Below are 23,631 nucleotides of genomic sequence, written 5' to 3'. Positions count from 1 at the left end.
GTTACCTTCAGATGTGCTCTCCTCTGGATTGCAGTGACAGTATCTGCGTGAGAAGTGGATGAGGACACGTTCCCGCTCCTGTGTCTCTCCCATGAGGGGGAAAGCCTTTAGGAATGTTCTAGAAAAGGGGGAAAAGGACAGTGAAGCCAAGCTACATGTGTAAGAGGTTCACTTTCAAACATGGTGTCACTAGGACAGAGTGTAGCACTTAATTCAGAGAACTCCCCCAGGAGGGATTCAAATTATCTTGATTATGATGTCCAGTTATACACAATAGCTATTTAGAGCGGGGGTCCTCAGCCTTTTTTGATCCTGACGGCACCTTTTGGACTTCTGACCCAAAATGGTTGCTGGAAGCAACTGCCTTAGAGGTGCGAAAGAAAAGGAACAGCACACTGTCTCTTCCCAACTCTCTTTGATGTTAGGGCTGCCGGCTCTGGGTGGGGAGATACCTGGAGATTTGAGGAGTGCAGTCTGGGGAGGGTGGGGTTTGAGGAGGGGAGGGACCTCAGCAAGGTATAATGCCATCAAGCCTACCCTCCAAAGGAGCCATGTTCTCCAGGGGAACTGATCCCTATGGCCTGGAGATAAATTCTAATAGTGAGGGACCTCCAGGCCCCACCTGGAGGCTGGCAATCCTATCAAGCAGTGAAATGCTGGTGGTGAATCCACCTCTCCCACCTGTCACCCTGCTGGGATGGTTTCTCAATGGGGGAAATCTTTGCCTGGGCCCCCCTCGTGGCTCTCAAGAGCCCCACGGGCCAAACAAGAGGCGGTCTTATTATTAGGTGCGATAAAGAGAAAGCATTATAAAGGATTCCGAGACTTAGAAGGGACCAGCACACAGACTGAATATTTTACAGCTGTAAAGTATTTGGAATTATTTGTTGGTAACAAGTGAAGATTGAAAACAAAGGGCATCACCTCTTATGCGCTAGAGACCCCTGCCTTTCCCACTCACCTGAGTGCTTTGTCCAAGGTCAACCCAGTGAAGTCAAAGAAACGGAGATATTCTTCTGCTACCAGCTTGCTAAATTCATTACTGCAATTAAAGAGACAGTCAGAAAAGTCAGCAAGCACCTTGAGTTAAACCACCTAAGTCAGTCACTTATGGCCAGGCGAGATGGGGCCGGTAGCTCTCTGGGTGCTGGGCACTAGAATAGAGGGATGTTGGATGTACTGGAAATAAACAGGTTTCTCTTTAACCCTCCCCCAATGGAAATGAATAATGTTGCATCTGTTTTTATTTGACAAAGATTGAGGAATATGATTCTAAAACAGGGATCCACCAGTTCACAGCTGCCATAGCCGCATCTCTGGGAGGGAGGGAGGGAGGGAGGGAGGGAGGAAGGAAGGAAGGAAGGAAGGAAGGAAGGAAGGAAGGAAGGAAGGAAGGAAGGAAGGAAGGAAGGAAGGAAGGAAGGAAGGAAGGAAGGAAGGAAGGGGGGAGGGAAGGGGGGAAGGAAGGAAGGAAGGAAGGAAGGAGGAGGAGGGAAGGGGGGAGGGAGGGAAGGAAGGAAGGAGGGAGGGAGGGAGGAGGAGGGAAGGGGGGAGGGAAGGAAGGAGGGAGGGAGGAGGAGGGAAGGGGGGAGGGAGGGAAGGAAGGAAGGAGGGAGGGAGGAGGAGGGAAGGGGGGAGGGAAGGAAGGAGGGAGGGAGGAGGAGGGAAGGGGGGAGGGAAGGAAGGAGGGAGGGAGGAGGAGGGAAGGGGGAGGGAGGGAAGGAAGGAGGGAGGGAGAAGGAGGGAAGGGGGAGGGAGGGAAGGAAGGAAGGAAGGAAGGAAGGAAGGAAGGAGGGAGGGAGGGAGGGAGGAGGGGGGAGGGAAGGAAGGAGGGAGGGAGGAAGGAAGGAAGGAGGGGAGGGGGTGGGAAGGAAGGAGGGAGGGAGAGAGGGAGGGAGGGAGGGAGGGAGGGTGGAAGGAAGGAAGGAAGGAAGGAAGGAAGGAAGGAAGGAAGGAAGGAAGGAAGGAAGGAAGGAAGGGGGAAGGAGGGAGGGAGGAGGGGGAGGGGGGAGGGAGGAAAGGAAGGGAGGGAGGGAGGAAGGGAGGAAGGAAGGAAGGGAGGAAGGAGGGTGGGGGGAAGGAAGGAAGGAAGGAAGGAAGGGGGAAGGAAGGAGGGAGGGAGGGAAGGAAGGAAGGAAGGAAGGAAGGAAGGAAGGAAGGAAGGAAGGAAGGAAGGAAGGAAGGAAGGAAGGGGCAGCTGACTGACTACCGTTCTCAGCAGAGTCACATCTCTGGAATCTTCTCATAAATCTTTCTTAGCTCTCTCTTCCCCTATTCAGTAATGATAATCTTTGAATAGAAAATGATTTCTGGAGTAATATGGGGCAGGAGCTGACGTGTGTGAAGGGAGACGGAAGATGCTGAAATAACAGTTGCATTTAGTTCTTGTCTAGGTGCCAAAAGATGGTGTTTAGATTAATTCCTTTTTGACCTGGTCTTACTGGAGTTCGGAGCTCTGCCCTGTAACTGTTCCTTTTCAACGAAAGTAAAAGGACGGTGTCAGGATAAAGCTGTTGTTTGGAAAAGTCAGCTTTGTAGGATAACTCTATCAACGGCTAATAGCACTGGTCACTGAGGGGAACCTCCATAAGGCCTCTGAATCTCGGAACCAGGAGGCGACAGCAGGGAAAGGCTTCAGCCTCTATTCCCTGTTGTTGCCATCCAGAGGAACTGGCTGGCTGCTGTGTGAGACAGGATGCTAGACTAAATGGGCTCTTCTTATGAAGCTTTTCAGACAGCCTGTCTATTCCAGTCTAGTAACTGACCAGCAATGTTTTTTTCTGTCATTTTAGACAGATCTGTTACAGTAACTGGAATATATTTACCTGTTCACACAATCCTGGTTGTCTCCCCTTCCTGAGGCATGCCTGAGGCATTGTTGACTCAGACTGCTTCCATCCTGTTTTCAACCTCTTCTTCTGGATCTGAATTGCTACAGTGGGCTGTGTAAAATCCCTGTAATGCTTCCTGGAATTCACACCCTTTTTTCACCAGGTGTATGATTTACTTAATAAAAACAACCCCAAACCATCCTATTGGGAGCACTATTTGAGCCCTCTTTCAGCACCTCAAGAGCCCCAGGGCACAGAGTGGTAAAGCTCCAGTACTGCAGTCCTAAACTCTGCTCATGACCTGAGTTCAATCCCGGCGGAAGCTGGGGTCAGGTAGCCGGCTTGAGGTTGACTCAGCCTTCCATCCTTTCGAGGTCGGTAAAATGAGTCCCCAGCTTGCTGGGGGGAAAGTGTAGATGACTGGGGAAGGCAATGGCAAACCACCCCATAAAAAGTCTGCCATGAAAACGTCGTGAAAGCAACATCACCCCAGAGTCGAAAACGACTGGTGCTTGCACGGGGGACCTTTCCTTTACCTTTTTTCAGCACCACAGCGCTCCCTATAGAAAGTCCAATAGAAAAAGCCTCTGAGGAAGATTGTGTGTGGTGAAAAAGGGTGGAAAATAGAAGCAGTGCAGTTTAAAATTGACACAGCACTTTGAAGCTGGCTTACTACTGGAAGAAAAAGAACTATCTGAAAGCCCTATCCCTGTACTGGTTTACTGGATGATAGGACAATAATGAATGCCATCTGATTTTAAAAGGTAATATGAAAAGATTCTATCTTCCTTATTTTCATGTTGTCGAGGGGTCCAGAGCTTGGAGCTAGGGGTTGCCTTTTCTCTAGCTGATATTTCACTCCTATAAACTCTTTCCCATTAGGGGATATTTTTCTCATTGCCTAACAAGGGCAGCATGCATTCAGGACATTTCTGCAAGAAAGTCATTTCCCTGTTCTTAAGAAATAGTAGGTCTATTCAGCATCCTACTCAGGTTTATTCAAGTGTAGCTTACTCTCAGGGAAGAGTTTTTCCAAATTGCATTTTCTTGGCATTTCAAACCACCCCCAATTATACATCAATTAGTTCCTAAAAATGGTGTTTTGCAAATAGAAATAAGGACAGGAATCCCAAGAGCTTCTAGAACCTACATTTCTGTGTGAGAGTTCATCTCTCACTGCTCCAAACCTCAGCATTCTTGGCATGCAACATTTTCCGGCTGAGAACAGAATAGGAATCTATTTCTTGCTTGATTTTATGGAAGAACTTATTAGGATTCTACCTGACCTGTTTTCAATTCCCAGCCAGGTTTTGAGCATGTCAGATTTAATTGTGCTCCCCGATCATGTACAGTAGAGATTCCTAACCTTTTTGAGCCTGTGGGTACCTTTGAAATTCTGACACAGTATGATGGGCGCAGAAGCAAAATGGCTGCCAGAAGGGATGGAGCCAGCTACAAAATGGCTGCTGAAGCTTACGTTCAATTGTGCAACGAAGATCTTTGTGTTGCAGTGGCAAATGCTGCTAAAGCAAAACTTTTAGAAACTGAACAGCCAATCAGAAGCCTTGCTGGGCAAAAGTCACACCTGCCTTGCCCACTTTCTTAAAAACACTTGGAGGGCTTCTGAAAAGGTGTCAGTGGGTGTCATGGCTGCGGGCCCCCATGTACACAGATTGCACAACCAGTCTACATGCATTAACTTCCAATACATGTGATGGAAAACAGTCCAGGGGGTGCTCTCACACAAGCTAAATAATAGAGTTTCAATCCATTTGAGAAACTGTTTGAAAGTGGATCTTGCCATTTCACACAGGAAAATCCAGTTGGAAAGTGCATTATTTAGTGTGTGTAAGCACACCTCAGGAGAAAAAGACTATGGCCCTCTGTAGATCTTATGGCAGTTCCATTTAAATGTTGTAGGAGCTTGCCAGTCATGTATTTCAGGAGTGAGATCCATGCTACACCATAACATGGGAATGAAGCAACATGTGTGTCCATGCTGGCATAGCTTCAGGGTTCAGATTTCCATGAATGAAAAATGTACCTGCTTGGATATCCAAATGTTGCCAGTTCACACACCGCATGTATTAGGTGTTCAAAGGGACATGCACCCTCCTGGGAGGTCTGATTGGCTCTTGCAGTTCATGAATGGGACACCACTGTAATATCTCCCTGGTACTGAGGAGGCCAACTCAGCTGAGATGAAAGATATCTGCAATCAAGGAGTATGACTACTAGGGAGGTTTGAGCCCCAGCACCTCTTCAGAACCTTCAGTTTCCTTACTTTTATCAAAATTTGCTGTTTCCACTGACACAAAGCCAAGGTAGGTTCTTGACAAACATTTCAGTCTTTCAAAGCTGGTTGAGGGGGAACTACAGACGCGTCCAAGTTGTCCCTGAGTTCAGCTCAGCTGAGAGTCTCCAACCCAAATGATGCTTTATTTTCAGTTTTAATTGCCATTTGCCTTCGGTGTGGACTGCTTTAGGAGTTAATGTTCGGTTAAAAAGCAGTATCAGCATTTAATTACTTAATTGTTTAGGAAGTGATGTTGCTGGAAGATGTTAGAGGAACAGTTTTTAAACTGGATTAAGGCTTCCTGGGATTTTTTTTTTTTGGGGGGGGGCTCTGGAAGCCCTTCCATAAAATAAAAACTAAAGCTGTCAACACATATCCCAGTTTGGTGGTGAAAAGTGCCATCCACTCACAGCTGCCTGATGGCTACCCTGTAAGTTTTTCTAGGCAAGAAATGTTCAGAGGTGGTTTGCCATTGCCTGCGTCCATGTCACACCCCTGCTATTCCCTGGAGGTCTCCCTTCCTAATACTGACCAGGGACGACTCTGCTTAGCATCCAGGATCTGATTAGATTGGGCTAACCTGGGCTATCCAGGTGAGGGTTCATCCCAATTTAGCATTCCATCATTTCAGCCATTTCAGCCACAGTTAAGATGCCTGCAAATGCTCCCAGTTCGGGGGAAACCTGGTGCAGATCAGTTCAGCCGGTGTTTGCAGCTGCTCAGTACTATCTGAACAGACGGAGGGATTTAGTGCATTATTTGTCATCGCCTTGAACTTAATAAGTTCAACAATTGAACATGTTTGCAGAAAAATCTGCAGTATCCCCAGACCAAGCCCTTGCATAGCAAAGGTAAGGAGGGCTAGAAGGTCCACCAATAGAGCCAGGACACCAGAAGCTGCCCCCCAAGCACCCAGAATACAGAGCATCACTGTCCCAGACAGAGAGTTCCCTCTGTATTCTGTGGCTAATAGCCACTGATGGACCTCTGCTCCATATGTTTATTCAAACCCCTCTTGAAGTTGTCTATGCATGTAGCTGCCACCACCTCTTGTGGCAGTGAATTCCATGTGTTAATCACTCTTTGGGTGAAGAAGTACTTCCTTTTATCTGTTCTAATCCGACTGCTCAGCAATATCATTGACTGCCCATGAGTTCTTGTATTGTGAGAAAGGGAGAAAAGTACTTATGAACATATGAACATATGAAGCTGCCTTATACTGAATCAGACCCTTGGTCCATCAAAGTCAGTATTGTCTTCTCAGACTGGCATCGGCTCTCCAGGGTCTCAAGCTGAGGATTTTCACGCCTACTTGCCTGGACCCTTTTCGGAGATGCCAGGGATTGAACCTGGGACCTTCTGCTTGCCAAGCAGATGCTCTACCACTGAGCCACCGTCCCTCCTCTTCCTTCTCTATCCCATACGTAATCTTCTAAAACTCTATCATACTCTATCATTCCCCTCAGTTGTCATTTCTCCAAGCTAAAGAGCCCCAAATGTTTTAACCTTTCTTCATAGGGAAAGTGTTCCGATCCTTTAATCAGTGTGGTTGCCCTTTTCTTGACTTTATCACACTGAAATTAATGCAGGGCACATATGACTTCATGGCCCCACACAGATTCTGTCCCCAGTGGGCCAGCATAAGAGAACATTGGCCATCTGCCTCACCCACAAGGGCAAATTCTCTCTGCCCTCTTGAAAACAGTGTTGTTTCTTATTGCAAAGGGATGTGGCATATAACTGGAAAGACAGGTGAGTTTCACAGGAGTGGAAATGTCTGTGAAAAGCCCCGCCCCGCCCCGCCCTTTTCACTCTGCAGGTATTTCATCCTGTTATTCCAGGCTATTGCTTACTTCTTTCCCAGCTGGCGTGCCACATCACAGTGCTTGAATCCTTCCAGGTGATATAGCCTTTTGGCCAACCTCTTGGCTGCCTCACTGTCTGCCCTGCAGCCGTTGGCGAGAGTGTCCGTGCTTCCCTGGTCCAGTTGCTCCGTGCTGCCCATATCGGAATCTGAGTCAGAAAGAGTGTCTTTGATGCTGGCTTCACTGCAAGAACAAAACACAGGGAAATAAGCAGCAGCTCAAGGCAGGGGTGGGGTGGGAGGTTTACAGAACAAGAGGAATTCTCAGGCACCCAGTGGGGAAATCACAAAACTGGTGCAGATTAGGTTCACCACCACCACCAATAAAACCTTTAGAAAAGAGGAAGACCCCAGTAGCACCTTGAAGACTAACATCTGTGGCAGGGGTTGAGCTTTTATGAGTTACTGTTCACTTCTTCAGATACAGCTAGCATGTGAGTTCTTCTGTCTTGGAGAACGGAGTGATTTCTGATGCTGAATACAAATATCAGACAAATGATAATAGCAGGTGAATGACAATAGCAGGCAGGATTGGAGTAGGTATGATACGCAGAAAGAAAGGAGGTGTGGAGAAATCAGCTTTGGTACTGAAACAGGAAACCTAGGTCTTGGTTCAGTCCAGGAGGATGCATTGCGTTGTGCTTTGTGATCACTTGCAATCTCTCCTTCTAATCTCCTTTTGAAATTCTTTTGGAAGAGAGCTATTGCTCTTAGGTCAGCCACTGAATGTGGAAGATTAAAATGTCCCCGTCCCCCCACTAGTTTTTGAATGTTGTGGTTTCTAATGTCAGACTTATGTCCATTTATTAAAATATTTACATTTCTCCCCAAAGAACTGGGCCTTTGCAAAATGCGAGAGTGTCTGCCATAGCACTTCTGGTATTCACAGGAAGTGATGTAAGCATGCTAGCATGACACGAATGTGCTTTCTTCCCCTCCCTATTTCCTTGGGCAGTGGTGGGCAATAAAACAGGCAGCCATCCCTATCTTTATTTATACTAGAATATATGGCACATGAATACATGAAGCCAGGGCTTTTTTGTAGCAGGAACTTCTTTGCATATTAGGCCACACACCCCTGATATAGCCAATCCTCCAAGAGCTTACAGGGATCTTATTCTAGGGCCTCTTGGAGGACTGGCTACATCAGGGGTGTGTGGTCTGCTACAAAAGAAGCCCTGCATGAAGCTGCCTTTTACTGGTCCATCAAAGTCAGCACTGTCTACTCAGACTGGCAGTGGCTCTCCAGGGTCTCAGGCAGAAGGTTTTCACATCACCTACTGCCTGGATCTAGGGTTCCCATTCCTTCGCCGGGGGTGGGTTTTCCCCCAATTTTGGGGCCTCTAACCTGCCATCATGGAACTGGCTGGAGGGAGGAGCCCCGCTCCAAAGATTGCCGGTGCTCTTGACATGTCTGGCATGATGACATCACCCAGAAGTGACATCCTTGCACCAGGCACGTCATGTGGGTGACATGTTAGCATTTGGGGGCGGGGGAAGCTCTATGATAACCAGAGTTTCCCCCCAAGTGCTATAGCATTCCCCACATGACATGACTGGTGTGATGATGTCATTTCTGGGTGACATCATCAATAATAGTAAGTAAGTAAAATTTTATTTGTATCCCGCCCTCCCCCGCCGAAGCAGGCTCAGGGCGGCTAACAGTATCCATAAATAAACAATACAATAAATAAAACATTAAAATTAACATTTGAAAAACAATCAATACTTAGTTAAACATTACTAAATCTGACAGTAACATTATTGTTTGACGCTATCCCTGTCAGTTGAGGTAATAATAATCCCTGAGCTGGACCATTTTGGCGTTTTCCTTTCTTACACATTTATACTTCAGCAGTTCCCAAACGCCCATTTGAAGAGGATAATAATAATAATAATAAATTTTATTTATATCCCGCCCTCCCCGCCTAGGCAGGCTCAGGGCGGCTAACAGCATATTCAGATAAAAATTATACATTAATTTTAAAACAACATTAAAAGTTATACAATAGTTTAAGATCAACAGTATCCTAAAAATCATTCCAATTTACATAATTTAACAGCAACAATGATGTTCCTGGCGCTACTTCATGTGCGTGAAGAGGATCCTGGGGAGGAGGAGCAGTATTCTTGACCAGCAGCCAGGAAAGACCTGGCAACCCTACCTGGATCTGGGATTTCAAACTGGGACCTCCTGAATGCCAAGCAGGTGCTCTACCAGTGAGCCACGGGCCCAGCCCCTCCCAAAGAGAACTTCCAGGCTTCACACGTAGGCAGTTTGGATGTTAAGAGCTACCCAAGGTGCATTTAGCCAGATTTGGAAAGTCAAAGCGATACATAACCACAACTGTCATGGTCACCCTAAGAGTCCCCAAGGGCTTAAATTCAGATTTCTGGGTCAAGGGTTTGATAGTGTTGTTCTCTTCGAGATCACTCTAATTAGAGATAGAAATAAATTGCAGGAATGATCTCAAGCTGCAATTTGTCTTCAAGAAAAAAAAAACATACATGTACGGCATCTACTGTGAAAGGAACCCTTTACCTTTAAACAGGGGTGGAATTATAGCAGGAGCTTCTTTGCGTATTAGACCACACACCCCTGATGTAGCCAATCCTCCAAGAGCTTACAAAAAAGAGCCTTGTAAACTCTTGGAGGATTGGCTACATCAGGGGTGTGTGGCCTAATATGCAAAGGAGCTCCTGCTAGAATTCCATCCCTGCCTTTAAAAGGCAGGCAGGCAAGTGGCAACCTGGAATGAGCTGAGCCGGGGCCAGATTCAGGCCAAGTGATGCCCAAGAAGGCTGCCCTTTGGACCTTCCACTGCGTAACTGGCAAGAGATGAAGGCGAAATAAGAGACTATACATTCAGATTTCTTCCAGGCCATCCCTCAAGCCAGACCTCACAACTATATTAAATATAATTCTTTTTTTTAAAATTGTAGTTTAGGGGAGGGACGGTGGCTCAGTGGTAGAGCATCTGCTTGGGAAGCAGAACCAGGTTCAATCCCTGGCGTCTCCAAAAAAGGGTCCAGGCAAATAGGTGTGAAAAACCTCAGCTTGAGACCCTGGAGAGCCGCTGCCAGTCTGAGAAGACAATACTGACTTTGATGGACCAAGGGTCTGATTCAGTATAAGGCAGCTTCATATGTTCATAATACTAAATAGCAGTAAGCAATATAAGCAAAAGGAACTCTCCATGGTAGCCCCCTTCCCTTCAATGCCCAAAACACATGCTTATTTTACTTAATGGTTAATCTAGGGCTGAGTTGAACTATTGCCCACAGCGCCTGTTATGGAGAACCATGCACATTTTTCAAATGTGTGTGCCCCTCTGCACTTGACATGGTGTGTGTGTTTGTGTGTGTACCTGCATATAAAGTGTAGCATGAGAAACAGCTGTGAGCTCTTTTCAGCTCTAGCCTGCCAAGTTTCAGACTGGCTGGAAGTGAGACACATCCCAACTGACCTTCAGCCGTTTTTATACATGTCCTTTCTGTACAACCTCTGTAGCAGCTCTGGGGATCTAACCTGGTTTCTTGCCCTAGATTCTGTATTGGTCTTCCCATGTAGCTTATTACTCTTTATGATTCCTTATCCTTGTTTTGTATGTAGAGCATATGTCATGTTTTGCAGAGTAACAGAAATCCCTCACCCAGTAGGTCCCTGCCTTAAGCATCTCGCTCTCAGCAAGGAGGAAAACATGCAATGGAGTTAATATGCAACCTCCTAAAATTCACATCCTGAAAACCAGGGCTTTTTTGGTAGCAGGAACACATTTGGATATTAGGCCACATGTCCCTGAGGTAGCCAATCCTCCAAGAGCTTACAGGGCTCTTCTTACAGGGCCTTCTGTAAACTCTTGGAGGATTGGCTACATCAGGGGTTTGTAGTCTAATACGGAAAGGAGTTCCTGCTACAAAAAAAGCCCTGCTGAAAACTAACTTTAAAAAAAACAAAGAAAAATGTGAGAAAGAAACCCACAGCAATTTTGTGTGTTCAGTTTGGCATCAGAGCGACATTTGATGAGCTGGCTATTACTTCCAAAGTGTTGCTTCTTCTTCTTAGATGGTGCAGCCGGATGCCAACTGTACCTGGCGCCATTTTATCGTGACAAACATGCTCAACATTCTGCACGTGTACTGGGCCTACTGAGGTGCCTAGAGTTCTTAACTCCAAAACTACACAGACCAGTTCCACTGAAGGAAACGGCAGCTTCAGGGGGTGAATTCTGTGGCAGCAAATCCTTGCTGTGCTTTCCCACTGCTCCAAACTCCCCCCTCCCCCCACCAGGCTCTGCACTCCAGGAATGTCCCAAGCCTGAGTTGACAATCCCAACTAGTCTTACTATTTGCTCACCTGATACAGGCAAACATCAGTCCATTTCCCTTAGTGGAGCAGCAGAAGACGAATGGGGGTTGACATGGTGATGTCACTTCCAGGTGATACTGGGTGGGATGTTCCTGCTTAGCATGCTGTTCCCCCTCCCCTAGCCCCACACCCAAAAGCTTCCAGGATTGCAGGGACAGGCCTTAATATTATGCCCTATAACATCTTCCCACCTTCCTTTTGTTTCTTTTTTTTAAAAATATCCCAATTGAGGAAGGGTTTGGCACAACTCAGTGCATGAACTGGAGAGCCAGTTTGGTGTAGTGGTTAAGGGTGCGGACTCTTATCTGGGAGAACCAGGTTTGATTCCCCACTCCTCCACTTGCACCTGCTAGCATGGCCTTGGGTCAGCCAGAGCTCTCTTATCTGGGAGAACCAGGTTTGATTCCCCACTCCTCCACTTGCAGCTGCTAGCATGGCCTTGGGTCAGCCATAGCCCTCTTATCTGGGAGAACCAGGTTTGATTCCCCACTCCTCCACTTGCACCTGCTAGCATGGCCTTGGGTCAGCCAGAGCTCTCTTATCTGGGAGAACCAGATTTGATTCCCCACTCCTCCACTTGCACCTGCTAGCATGGCCTTGGGTTAGCCATAGCTCTGGCAGAGGTTGTCCTTGAAAGGGCAGCTGCTGTGAGAGCCCTCTCCAACCCCACCCACCTCACAGGGTGTCTGTTGTGGGGGAGGAAGGTAAAGGAGACTGTGAGCCTCTTCAGAGTGGAGGGTGGGATATAAATCCAATATCTTCATCTACCTCACAGGGTGTCTGTTGTGGGGGAGGAAGGTAAAGGAGATTGTGAGCCGCTCTGAGACTCTTCGGAGTGGAGGGCAGGATATAAATCCAATATCTTAATCATCTTCTTCTTCTTCTTCTTCTTCTTCTTCTTCTTCTTCTTCTTCTTCTTCTTCTTCTTCTTCTTCTTCTTCTTCTTCTTCTTCTTCTTCTTCTTCTTCATTTTTGTTAGTCCTAATGTAAGACATTGCATGCTTTTGTTTTTGAAACTTACATTGGTAAAACTCTTATTTCAATATCAACGAAAACTCAAAAAGTCATTTCCAAAAGTGTCATGGCCTCTTTCCATTTGTAAATTAGACAACATTGGTGAGCCGAAATAGAATTATTTCAGATTTTCTTTAACTATTTACATCTATTACATCTTTTCCAGCAGCTCATAGTTAAAATAGAATCAACCTATCATTTTGCAAGCTTACGATCATCATTTTTTGTTCTCCACAAACTGCTCCAGTTCAAGGTGGGGAAATATATAGAAGAACCAACATTTTATGTCTTGGAGGCATTCTCAGCAGCAGAGTCCCACTCGTGAGAAATTATGAAGAGCAGACTTCCCACTCAAGGGCCAGGATGGAGAACTAAAGCCCACACAAAGTTGAACGCAGGCGGCTTCCTCTGGCTTCAACACTAATTGCATGCCTGCATAATGGGGAGAGTTATTAACACACTTCTGTTCTTCTTGAGCTGCAAATACTTCCGTTATCATGCAGTTTCTCTGCTTTTCAATGCATAGTGTGAAAATCTTCAAGAACCCACTAGTGGCCGTCAACTGCCCCACTGATTGCTGTCAGCAGTTATAATTTGCACAATGTATGGCTGTAATTTGCACCAATTTCTCACCACAAATTTCTCATACCCTCCACACTCCTCTCTTCACATATGAACACGCACACGAAGCTCCCTTACACTGAATCAGACCCTTGGTCCATCAAGGTAAGTCCTGCTTACTCAGACTGGCAGTGGCTTTTCACAGTCTCTGGTAGAGGGCTTTCACTGCCTGTTTTTTTTTTTTAACTGGAGATGCTGGGGATTGAACCTGGGACGTTCTGCATGCAAAGCAGAGGCTCTTCCAACTGAGCCACAGCCCCTTCTCCTTTCAGACCTAACTCATTCAAAAGGCACAGGTAACATGGAATTGTTGCTCACGGATAACAGACGTCCCCATATCATGAAACAAACATTAAGACTTTTCTTTTTATTTATTTATTTATTTTATTTGGCTGATTTATATTCCGCCCTTTCCCATACGGGCTCAGGGCGGACTCAAGACTTTTAAAGTAAGTCTTAAAGTGTCAATTGGAAAGAGGAAGATTATACCTGGGTTATGTGGGGGTGAGGAAAGAAGGAGGTTTGCCAGGCTATAGAAGGAGGCCTCCTGCAGGTACTGTCTACTCAGACTGGCTTTCTTTGTATTTCTCCCATGGATTTAAAGAAGAAGAAGAAGATATTGGATTTATATCCCACCATCCACTCCGAAGAGTCTCAGAGCGGCTCACAATCTCCTTTCCCTCCCCCCCCCCCCAACAACAGACACCCTGTGAGGTAGATGAAGATATTGGATTTATATCCCGCCCTCCACTCCGAAGAGTCTCAGAGCGGCTCCCAATCTCCTTTACCTTCCTCCCCCACAACAGACACCCTGTGAGGTGGATGAAGATATTGGATTTATATCCCGCCCTCCACTCCGAAGAGTCTCAGAGCGGCTCACAATCTCCTTTCCCTTCCTCCCCCACAACAGACACCCTGTGAGGTGGGTGGGGCTGGAGAGGGCTCTCACAGCAGCTGCCCTTTCAAGGACAACCTCTGCCAGAGCTATGGCTGACCCGAGGCCATGCTAGCAGGTGCAAGTGGAGGAGTGGGGAATCAAACCCGGTTCTCTCAGGTAAGAGTCCGCACACTTCACCACTACACCAAACTGGCATTCAGACAGCAACATCAGTCTCCCATTCCCCAGTCACTGGCACCCTGTTCTGACCCGCCTTCGAACTGGAGTTATGAGGCACCAAGGAAAGTCCGGTCTTTACAGATGTCAGCACTTTCACCCCACATTTCTGGATGTCTGAACTCCCTTGTTACAAACTGAAGCCAGTTGGGAAGGGTGAACCTTCCTGTCCATTTCCGCCACACCCCCTTTTTGGATTAGGTCAAACATGTCAAACATGCAGCCTGGGGGCCAAATCAAGCCCCTGATCAACTGGCTGTCATCTGCTTCTTTCTCCATCTCTCTTGCTTCCTTCCGCATAACAGCTTGCTTTGTAAGGTTTGCTCAATCACACAGGAGCTACAGAGCAAGACCTCTATTTTTCTCAGTTGGCCAAGGCTCCTCCCTTGGGGAGGAAGGGGAAAGGCAGAGCTTGTTCTTCCAGGCTCTCTCAATCGCACAGCAGAGCTACTGAGCCAAGTCTGCCGTCCTTCTATTGGCTGAGACTCCTCTCCCGAGTCCCCTGGGAAAGGAAGAAAAAGAGCCACAGCTTCCTTTGCCCTGTTCCCTGGATCCCATGGGAGAAATACAAAGAAAACACCTTTAAGACCAACAAGGGCTAATGTTTTAAGCATGTTTGTTTTTTTAAATTGTGTTTGCCCACGTCCTTTATAAAGTTTATATCTCTAATCTTAAATAGGTATACATATGGCCCGGCTCGACACGGCCTGGCCCAACAAGGTCTCATTTATGTTAAATTCGGCCCTCATAACAAATGAGTTTGACACCCCTGGTCTATGGCAACAAAAACTGTCTGATACCATGATGCGGAAAGTGGGGCATGCAGGTACTCATTTGCATATTAATCTACATCCCGTGACATCCCCTGTGTTGTTTCACACAGGGCTTTTTTGTAGGAAAAGCCCAGCAGGAATTTATTTGCATATTTGGCCACATCCCTGATGCTAAGCCAGCTATAAGAAGATGAAGAAGATATTGGATTTATATCCCGCCCTCCATTCCGAAGAGTCTCAAAGCGGCTCACAATCTCCTTTACCTTCCTCCCCCACAACAGTCACCCTGTGAGGTGGGTGGGGCTGGAGAGGGCTCTCACAGCAGCTGCCCTTTCAAGGACAACCTCTGCCAGAGCTATGCCTGACCCAAGGCCATGCCAGCAGGTGCAAGTGGAGGAGTGGGGAATCAAACCCGGTTCTCCCAGATAAGAGTCTGCACACTTAACCACTACACCAAACTGCGTTCCTTTGCGTTCCTGCTAAAAAAAAAAAAGCCCTGTGGCCTACATACATGCAATAAACATTGCAATAGACTGCAATACTTTCCCTTTTAGAAGCAACCTCCTGAGCTGTGCCATTATATTATGGTTGTGCTTTCTATAAAAATGCTCTCCTGAACATTTTCTATTCTGAGCTTTCTGCCTGATGTCCCGAGTATGTGGGGCCTTTCAATATATAAAGATATGGTATATTACCAAAATCTAGAGAGATACTGATGGAGGTTTATACACAAGTTATTTAACAATGTTAAAAGGGAACACCGTTTTTAATATTCCCAGCCCCTGCTACACTAACATGAAACATCCTCTAAAACTGTGCTTTGGATCCACAATCCCACCAATTAAAATATTTCTCCCTTCCCAAATACAAAAAAAAAAAAACGCTTCCCAGTTTAGCACCCCACTCCATCCACTACTCAACTGAAGCTTCAGCTGATGAATGGAACCAATTAAAGCCTGCAGACTTTTAAATTATCATATTATTCCTAAATACGTTTTTACGTGGATGCCTTGGTCAGCAATTGGCGAAAACAGCATTGTTAAGTCACTTCAAAAATGCCATTGCAGTAGCCTGAGAAGAATATTCTTACCTGACAGAGTTAATGAGCTTTGAGGCTTCTTCCTCTGGTCTCTCGACATGGTACCCATTTGGGATGTTTTTCAAGTATGCCCTGCTGAGCACGTTCTCAGAGCGACTGCTGGTGATGGAGTGCTTCAGTGGGCTCTCAAAATCACCGTCGGCTGCCTTGGCCATGGCTTCTTCCTGACTGCCTATTGCCACAGGCTCCTCTAGAGCTTCCTTCCGGTGAGCAATGAGTTTCTGTTCTGAAAGTTCAGAACTTTCCTTAGTTCTTTGCTGAATGAGAGGAGTGAGCGGTGCTTCAAAGCTAACACAGCTATCTGTCTCATCTGTCAGCGAGAGCACATCCAAGGAGTCCAAACTGCTGTAGTAGGTGCCCTTCATAAGGTCGGACTCCACGATTTTTTCAAAGGTAGAACTGAATCCATCCCTGATGTCCTTAAATGCAAAGTCTTCCCTGTCATCGTCAAGGCCACTTAGCTGGGCTTCTGCAATAGCAAAGCTGAAACAGAAGGACACAACAGAAGTATAGAGGAGCCAGGCTTCCTTCTGTTTAAGGCGCAGTTTGGAAATTGGGAGGGGATACTGGAGATGCAAAATACAGAATGCAGTAAAGCTTTTGCCAGGGAACGTACCTGATCCTGGAATCTGTTGGGGCGTTTACAAAAATTTAGGGATTTATTTATCTAGGGAATGTGTATGTCACCTCTCCAGACCCTGCTCAAGGCATCTGACGGCTAAAACAATAAAACACAGAACAAATGAATAAAACAATAAAACAAAACCAGCCAATACAACAATAAAAACCAAAACGAGCCCATTTTAAAAAATCAATAAAAAGATGACAAGCTGATAAAAACATACCAGGGCATAAAAGCAGCATAAAGCAACTGAACAGTCTAAAATGAAGGGGGGGAAAATCTCAGGTTTGGAGTAGATCTTAAAATCCCTTTAAAAGATTAAAACCACTCTGTTGAAAAGCTTATCTAAAGGGAAATGTGTTGAGTAAGGTAGGTTCCAAGTGAACAGAAATGAGGTGGCTAGGGAGCTTTCCAAAGACCCCTGAAAATATCTCTGTACGCCGTGGCACAGGGACCCCACTTTTAAATGGTCCTTCAAACAATGACAAAAGTGCTTAAAGAACTCACTTTTCTTTGCTATTTGCTAAACAGACAAGGCAGTATTCATGGTGAATTTTCAACATAACTCTGAAGAGTAGCTTGCTTCTTCAGCAGTCAAAGCAGGGGAGACCAAGAACGAAATGACAAGAAATTAAACTCAGCAAACCTCTGTTAGGTCAGGATTCAGTGGTTTCTAACCCTTTTTGTGTGTGTGTGTGTGTGCGCGCGTGCACCTGGAAGTCATGGCAACCTCTGGTGATTGACCCCTACTGGTTAGCTTCTGACCCTGGTTAGCTTCTGACCCTCTGGTTAGCCTGCTCCTGCCCTCCCAACTGCTGTTATTCCTTGAAAGTCTCCCATCCAAGTACTTGTCAGAATCGACCCTGGTTAGCTTCTGAGATCTGATGAGATTGGGCTTGCCTGGGCTATCCAGGCCAGGGCAAGTTCTCAACCTTTGGAATTCTTGCACAGCATGGTGGGCAAAGCCGTGAAATGGCTGCCATAAAATGGCTGGTACAGGAAGTGAATCCAGCAGCAAAATGGCTGCCATAGCTTACCTCAGTCACACAAGGAAGATCCTTGTGCTGTGGTGGCAGCTTTTGTGAAAGCAACATTTTTAAAAATCTGCACACCCAATCAAATCTCCCGTGGCCAATCAGAAGTCTTGCTGGACAAAACCAGTGGAGGATGCCATGGTGTCAAAGTACCAGAGTAGTACCCCTTTACATTAAACTCTGAGAAGGGTTGGGCCTACGGTACTTCTGCAGCTGTTAACTTTGTTTGTGGTGTTTCTGGATCCATGGGAAAGAAGAATGCCTACCAATCAGGCTGCTCTGTGAGTGCTCCCCCGCCCATTCTGTTACCTTAGCTGTTCTTCTCCATCCTCTGGATCTAGCAGCTCCGCACTGATGCTCATCCTGCAGAAGAGCAGCTTCTTTGCCAAGGCCCTCTCTTCCAAAGCGGGGCTGCCTGTACTTGGACTGCTCTGATTCTCTTTCTCTGTTCTCCCCTTGCAGTCAAAATCGTTCTCTTCTCCAGGCTCAGATTCACCATGCAACCCGTTGGTCAATACCAGGCTGGTGCTGCTGCCCGTGGCGCTCCCTGATCCTTCCGCTTGCCCCCTTCCTCTCTGCTTCTCGAGTTCCTTCTGGGGATCTGCTGCCGCTCCCGAACGCCTGTCCGCAGCATCATTGGTGAGACTGAAGCTTGCCCTTCCCGTGGCAGGCTCAGAGGCATTCTGGCTGCTGGATGTGATGTCAGGAGACTCTGCCTGTTGTACATCGTTCTCATTAGCAAAGGCTTTCGCTAGCTGCTTGCTTGAGGTATGTGGCTCATTGTGCTCGGCGGGCAACTGTGGCAGGGGGATGTTTCCATTCATGTTCTGTGGATTCTGGCTCGGCTTCCAGTGCTCTGCCTCCTTCACTAATGTAAACCCCGTTTTACCTACAAAAAAGAAAGAAGCAGGAAAACGATCAACAACAGGATGTATCTTTGTTTTGTAAATATCACAGTAGCATCATCAGTAATAACAGTAACTCCCAGCATGATATCACAACTTCAGTAATTTCAGGACCTCTTAAAAGGCTAGACTCAAGAGATTCTTGGCTTTCCTGTTTATTTATTTATTTAAAAGCTTCAGACCTGCACAGAAAAGCCTGAAATATACAAACCACAGTCCTAAAGCTGCATTTATCTCATTGGGGAAACATACATAATTGTCTCAAAGAAAAGGGACTTGGGTTCAATGCAGCTCTGTCTTCAGCACAATCCAGGCAACGACGAGCACTTTGAAGTGCTACTGATTCCAGAGGGAGAGAGTTGAGCATTTGCTGAATTGCTTTACTGAAGTCACTAAGGCTCTTAAGTGTCTCCCTGTAAAAAGAGCCTTGTAAGCTCTAGGAGGATTGGCTGCATCAGGGGTGCGTGGCCTAATATGCAAAGGAGTTCCTGCTAAAAAAAAAAAAGCCATGATACCTGGTGATTTGGGGGGTGGAGCCTGGGGAGGATGGGGTTTGGGGAGGGGAAGGACCTCAGTAGGGTATAATGCCATATTGCCCACCCTCCAAGGCAGCCATGTTCTCCAGAGGAACTGATCTTGGTTGTTAGAAAATCAATTGCAATAGCAAGAGATCTCCACCTGCCACTTGGAGGTTATCAACCAAAAAGTGAGAACACGGAGGAAGGTAATATAAAAATAACACAACCGTATGCCCAGTCTTATCTTATCAAATACTCAATTTATTCATGAAGAATCCATCAATTAGCAAATTGCAAACGTCATAAAAACTTTAGAAAAGAAGTCCATAAATTGTCTAAAGGGATGAACAGATGTAAAACAAGTCTACCGAGTGTAAAGTTCATCAATAGTTCAAAGAATATTGAAGAACCCCCTGTAGGTAAATCACTACCAAAGGCCTCCAGAGTTCTCCCCCACAAGACTCCCGGTCTTAGAACACAGAATCAGAGAATCACTCATCCTTTTGAACATTTATTACTGAAAGGTATTTTGGCACTTGTAAGTTTTGTAATGTATGTTATCTCTGAGTAACCCCCTGCACAATGCTGGAAGCTCACATACACCTTCCCCGTAAATTCACAGGATCTTCATTGCTGCCAGATGGCCACCTATCCTCTGTTTAAAAACCTCCAAGGAAGGAGAGCCCACCACCTCCCAAGGAAGCCTGTTCCACTGAGGAACTGCTCTAACGGTCAGGAGGTTCTTCCTAATGTTGAGCCGGAAACTCTTTTGATTTAATTTCAACACATTGGTTCTGGTCCTACCTTCCGGGGCCACAGAAAACAATTCCACACCATCCTCTAGATGACAGCCCTTCAAGTACTTGAAGATGGTGATCATATCACCTCTCAGCCGCCTCCTCTCCAGGCTAATCATCCCCAGCTCCTTCAACCTTTCCTCATAGGACTTGGTCTCCAGACCCCTCACCATCTTTGTTGCCCTCCTCTGGACCTGTTCCAGCTTGTCTATATCCTTCTTAAAATGTGGCGCCCAAAACTGAACACAATACTCCAGGTGAGGTCTTACCAGAGCAGAGTAAAGTGATACCATCACATCACGTGATCTGGACATTATACTTCTGTTGATACAGTCCAAAATTGCATTTGTCTTTTTAGCCACCGCATCACACGGTTGACTCATGTTCAGCGTATGATCCACTAAGACCCCTATATCCTTTTCGCACATACTACCGCTAAGACAAGTCTCCCCCATCCTATAGCCATGCATTGGATTTTTCCTACCTAAATGCAGAACTTTACATTTCTCCCTGTTAAAATTCATTTTATTGATTTTAGCCCAGTTTTCCAGCCTGTCAAGGTCATCCTGTATCCTGTTTTTGTCTTCTTCTGTGTTTGCAACCGCTCCCAATTTAGTATCATCTGCAAATTTAATAAGCATTTAATAAGCATTTATTCCTTCATCCAAATTATTGATAAAGATGTTGAACAAAACCAGTCCCAGGACAGATCCTTGGGACACTCCACTTGTCACTCCTCTCCAAGAGGATGAGGAACCAATCAGAAGCACCCTTTGGGTGTGATCTGTCAACCAGTTACAGATCCACCTAGTGGTAACAGGATCCAAACCACATTTTACCAACTTGTCAACAAGGATAGTATGTGGAACCTTATCAAAAGCCTCACTGAAATCAAGATAAATGATGTCTAGAGCACTCCCCTGATCCAGCAAGGTAGTCACTTTCTCAAAAAAAGAGATCAGGTTAGTCTGACATGACTTGTTCTAGAGGAACCCATGCTAGATGTTAGTAATCACATCCATTCTTTCTAAATGTTCCAGGACCGACTGTTTGACGATTTATTCTAAAACTTTTCCAGGTATAGACGTCAAGCTGACGGGTTGGTAGTTACCCGGATTGTCTTTTTTCCCCTTCTTGAAGATGGGGGCAACATTCACCTGCCTCCAATCTTTCGGCACCTCTCCTGTTCTCCAAGAATTCTCAAAAATAATAGCCAGAGGCTCAGAAATTACATCCGCAAGCTCTTTTAGAACCCTTGGATGCAATTCATCTGGCCCTGATGTCTTCGTATATGCTATAGTTTATTTTGAAGTTGTAAATATACTTTTTAGAAATTGCTGAAAGTTCCAGTATATGGTTCCTACTGGGAAAATCTGAAGTGAAATGAAGCTGTTTGCAGAGGCCACTTTATTCATTGTTGCTGGAGTGAAGACTGGGAGTCTTGTGGGGGAGAACTCTGGAGGTTCTGTTTCTCGTGTGTTTTGCTCCCTCCAGTGGTCAATTCAATATCACACAGGTTTATGTCTGACGTAAAAACCTGTAGTTTAAATCTGCAATGAGATATGCAGGGCCGGCTTCAGGGCGCCCAGCAACCGAAGCAAGTCCCTGCCCCACTTCCCCATCGCCCGCACCCTTCCTCCCTCAACCCCAATGAGGGCAAGGGTGAGAGCCACAGCAGCAGTGTGGTGCCTCCACTTCAGAGCGTGCACGCCACCCAGCCGCTGTCGCTCAGCCCGGCCGCTGTTGCTTCCATAACTGGAAGCGACAATGGTAGCGCTAAGTGACGGTGGCCGGGTGGCGTGCATGCTCTGAGGAGCAGGCACCATGCCACTGTGCTCACCTATTTCCCTTGCCAAGCAGGGAGGAGGGAGGGCCCAAATTGGTATCCCCCAGGGCTGCGCCCTAGGCAGCTCTGGAGATATGCCACACATAAACCTGTGTGATGTTCAAATACTAGAGGGAGCAAAACACATGTGAACAGGACCGCCATACACATTGAAGAAACAGGAATACACCAGCAAGGAAATGAGAATGTGGAAAATCTAGGGAAAGTTAAAAATCACAGCATTAATCCATTGATTTCAATGGGATTTAGGTTAAGTTAATTTGTACTGGATTAGGGCCCAAAAGACCCACTTCTAGCTACCTAGATTGATTCTAGCAATACATTTAATTCAGAACGTTAATACATTAGGCGCATATCCTTTCAACGCAATACATTTCTGAGGTAACTTTAAATTTAATCTGTTAAAACAATGCACAAAGAATCTATATTCCCAGGCCAGTACAATTAAAGAAAAACTCAGTATGAAAATGAATCGTTATTTAAATTGTTAAATAGAATATTTAGACATTTCATCACAAAATGCAATGAGATTGATATACTAATTCAATTGCACCAATAAATTAGGTCTTAAAATAATCATTTGGGTTTCAAGCAGAGGAAATAGCAGTAATATACTCACAAAGGGGGAGGAATAGAAAGAAACCTTTTTATTACGTACTTAGAATCCAGATAATGAAACAAACAACACAAAATGACTGCAATTCTAGATTTACAGTTCAAATCTAAGAACATTTTCCTGGGAGTAACCCCACTGAATAAACCAAAGTAGGATTATGAGTAGAACTTGCTTAGAATTCCTCTCTTAAGGTCCTTTGCAAAAGAAGTTATTAACAGCCCAATCCAGACATACGTGGCGGGCGGCCGCTCAGGCATGGGCGGATCTATGGCGCCGCTCGTTGTCTTCCAAAGGGGAGATGGTATGCCACGTTGGGAGAGGGAAGAGGGGCCCGACGAGCAAGAGAGAACCCGTCACCATGGGGATTCCACCCAGGCGCATGCCATTGGCTCGCTGCCGAGGCGGGGGTGGGGGAGGCGGAGGCTCGTGCGGGACCACAGGATTGGCCAGCCCGTTGCATGTGTCCAGGCGAGGGGGTGGAAAGCCCGCGCTTGAGAGGCCGTCAATCCCTCCACTCCCTCCCGCTGTCAGAGACTCTGCCAATGGCAGGCTTGCGGCCAAAGGCATGCATGGACAAGCAGGAAGTGCCAAGTGCAGGAGTTCCCTGTCCTAGACAGCAGCTGGAATGTGTGTCTGGGAGCGGCCAGACCAAGTCCAAAAGATACCACCACCCGGAGCCTCCCACGGTGTTGCCCTGCTGCCGCCCCCGGCTATGTGCAAGGAACACCTCCCTTGGGGGCCACAGAACTCAGAGTGTGAGCCGCTGGGCATGCATCCACTTCAGCAACCCCCCCCCCCAAGTGCCCAGCACACAGCAGCCCTGTGCGGTTGGGTAGGCCATCAGCCTGGACAGGCTGAGGGGTGGCACTCCCCCTCCCCTGTCCAGCCACGCGGGGGGCAGCATGGCAGCTCATAGCCCATTGCCTGCCCCCAAGAACCAAGTCTGCCCACCCTCCCAGGCACTCCCTCAGAGAGGCCACTGACGGGGGCGGGTTGCCCCAGGAATGTGCAGCATATGCCAAGCAGGAGAGACAACACAGGGCACAGCTCAGACTTCATTTTTCCAGAACAGAGTGCAACAGTTTCCCTGGTGCATTCTGGGCAGTCTCGCCGCAGGTGGGGCTCTGCTCCAAGTGGCGGGCAGAAGCAGCTGAGGGAGTGGGGGGGGGGCGGTGGAGCAGCACACGTGGAAGCCTCTGTGTTGGAGTCCCACCTGCAGAATGGAGACAGAGATCAAGAGCACCTGCAGGGGTGGCAGCTGGAAGAGCGGGCTGCATTTCAGCCAGCCGCCCTCTTAAAGGGACAATCTCTG

The 23,631-nt window shown here is 46.7% G+C and overlaps 1 protein-coding gene across 1 annotated transcript in view; it reads right to left on the bottom strand.

Moving 5' to 3' along the window:
* The window catches only part of PSD2 (pleckstrin and Sec7 domain containing 2), a 93,891-nt gene extending 75,623 nt beyond the window's left edge, over positions 1-18,268 (bottom strand). Inside the window, exons 1-5 of the mRNA XM_060254360.1 lie at positions 17,947-18,268; positions 15,973-16,464; positions 6,981-7,175; positions 962-1,042; positions 6-118 (exon numbers count right to left, since the gene is read on the bottom strand). Of these exons, the coding sequence (XP_060110343.1) occupies positions 6-118; positions 962-1,042; positions 6,981-7,175; positions 15,973-16,464; positions 17,947-17,999 (934 nt within the window). The 5' untranslated portion in view covers positions 18,000-18,268. The remainder of the gene's footprint in view (positions 1-5; positions 119-961; positions 1,043-6,980; positions 7,176-15,972; positions 16,465-17,946) is intronic.
* Positions 18,269-23,631: the final 5,363 nt, after the last annotated feature.

The sequence above is a fragment of the Heteronotia binoei genome, chromosome 14, assembly GCF_032191835.1.
Source record: "Heteronotia binoei isolate CCM8104 ecotype False Entrance Well chromosome 14, APGP_CSIRO_Hbin_v1, whole genome shotgun sequence".
Taxonomy (NCBI): Eukaryota; Metazoa; Chordata; class Lepidosauria; order Squamata; family Gekkonidae; genus Heteronotia; species Heteronotia binoei.
This window is presented reverse-complemented; position numbering and strand designations above follow the sequence as displayed.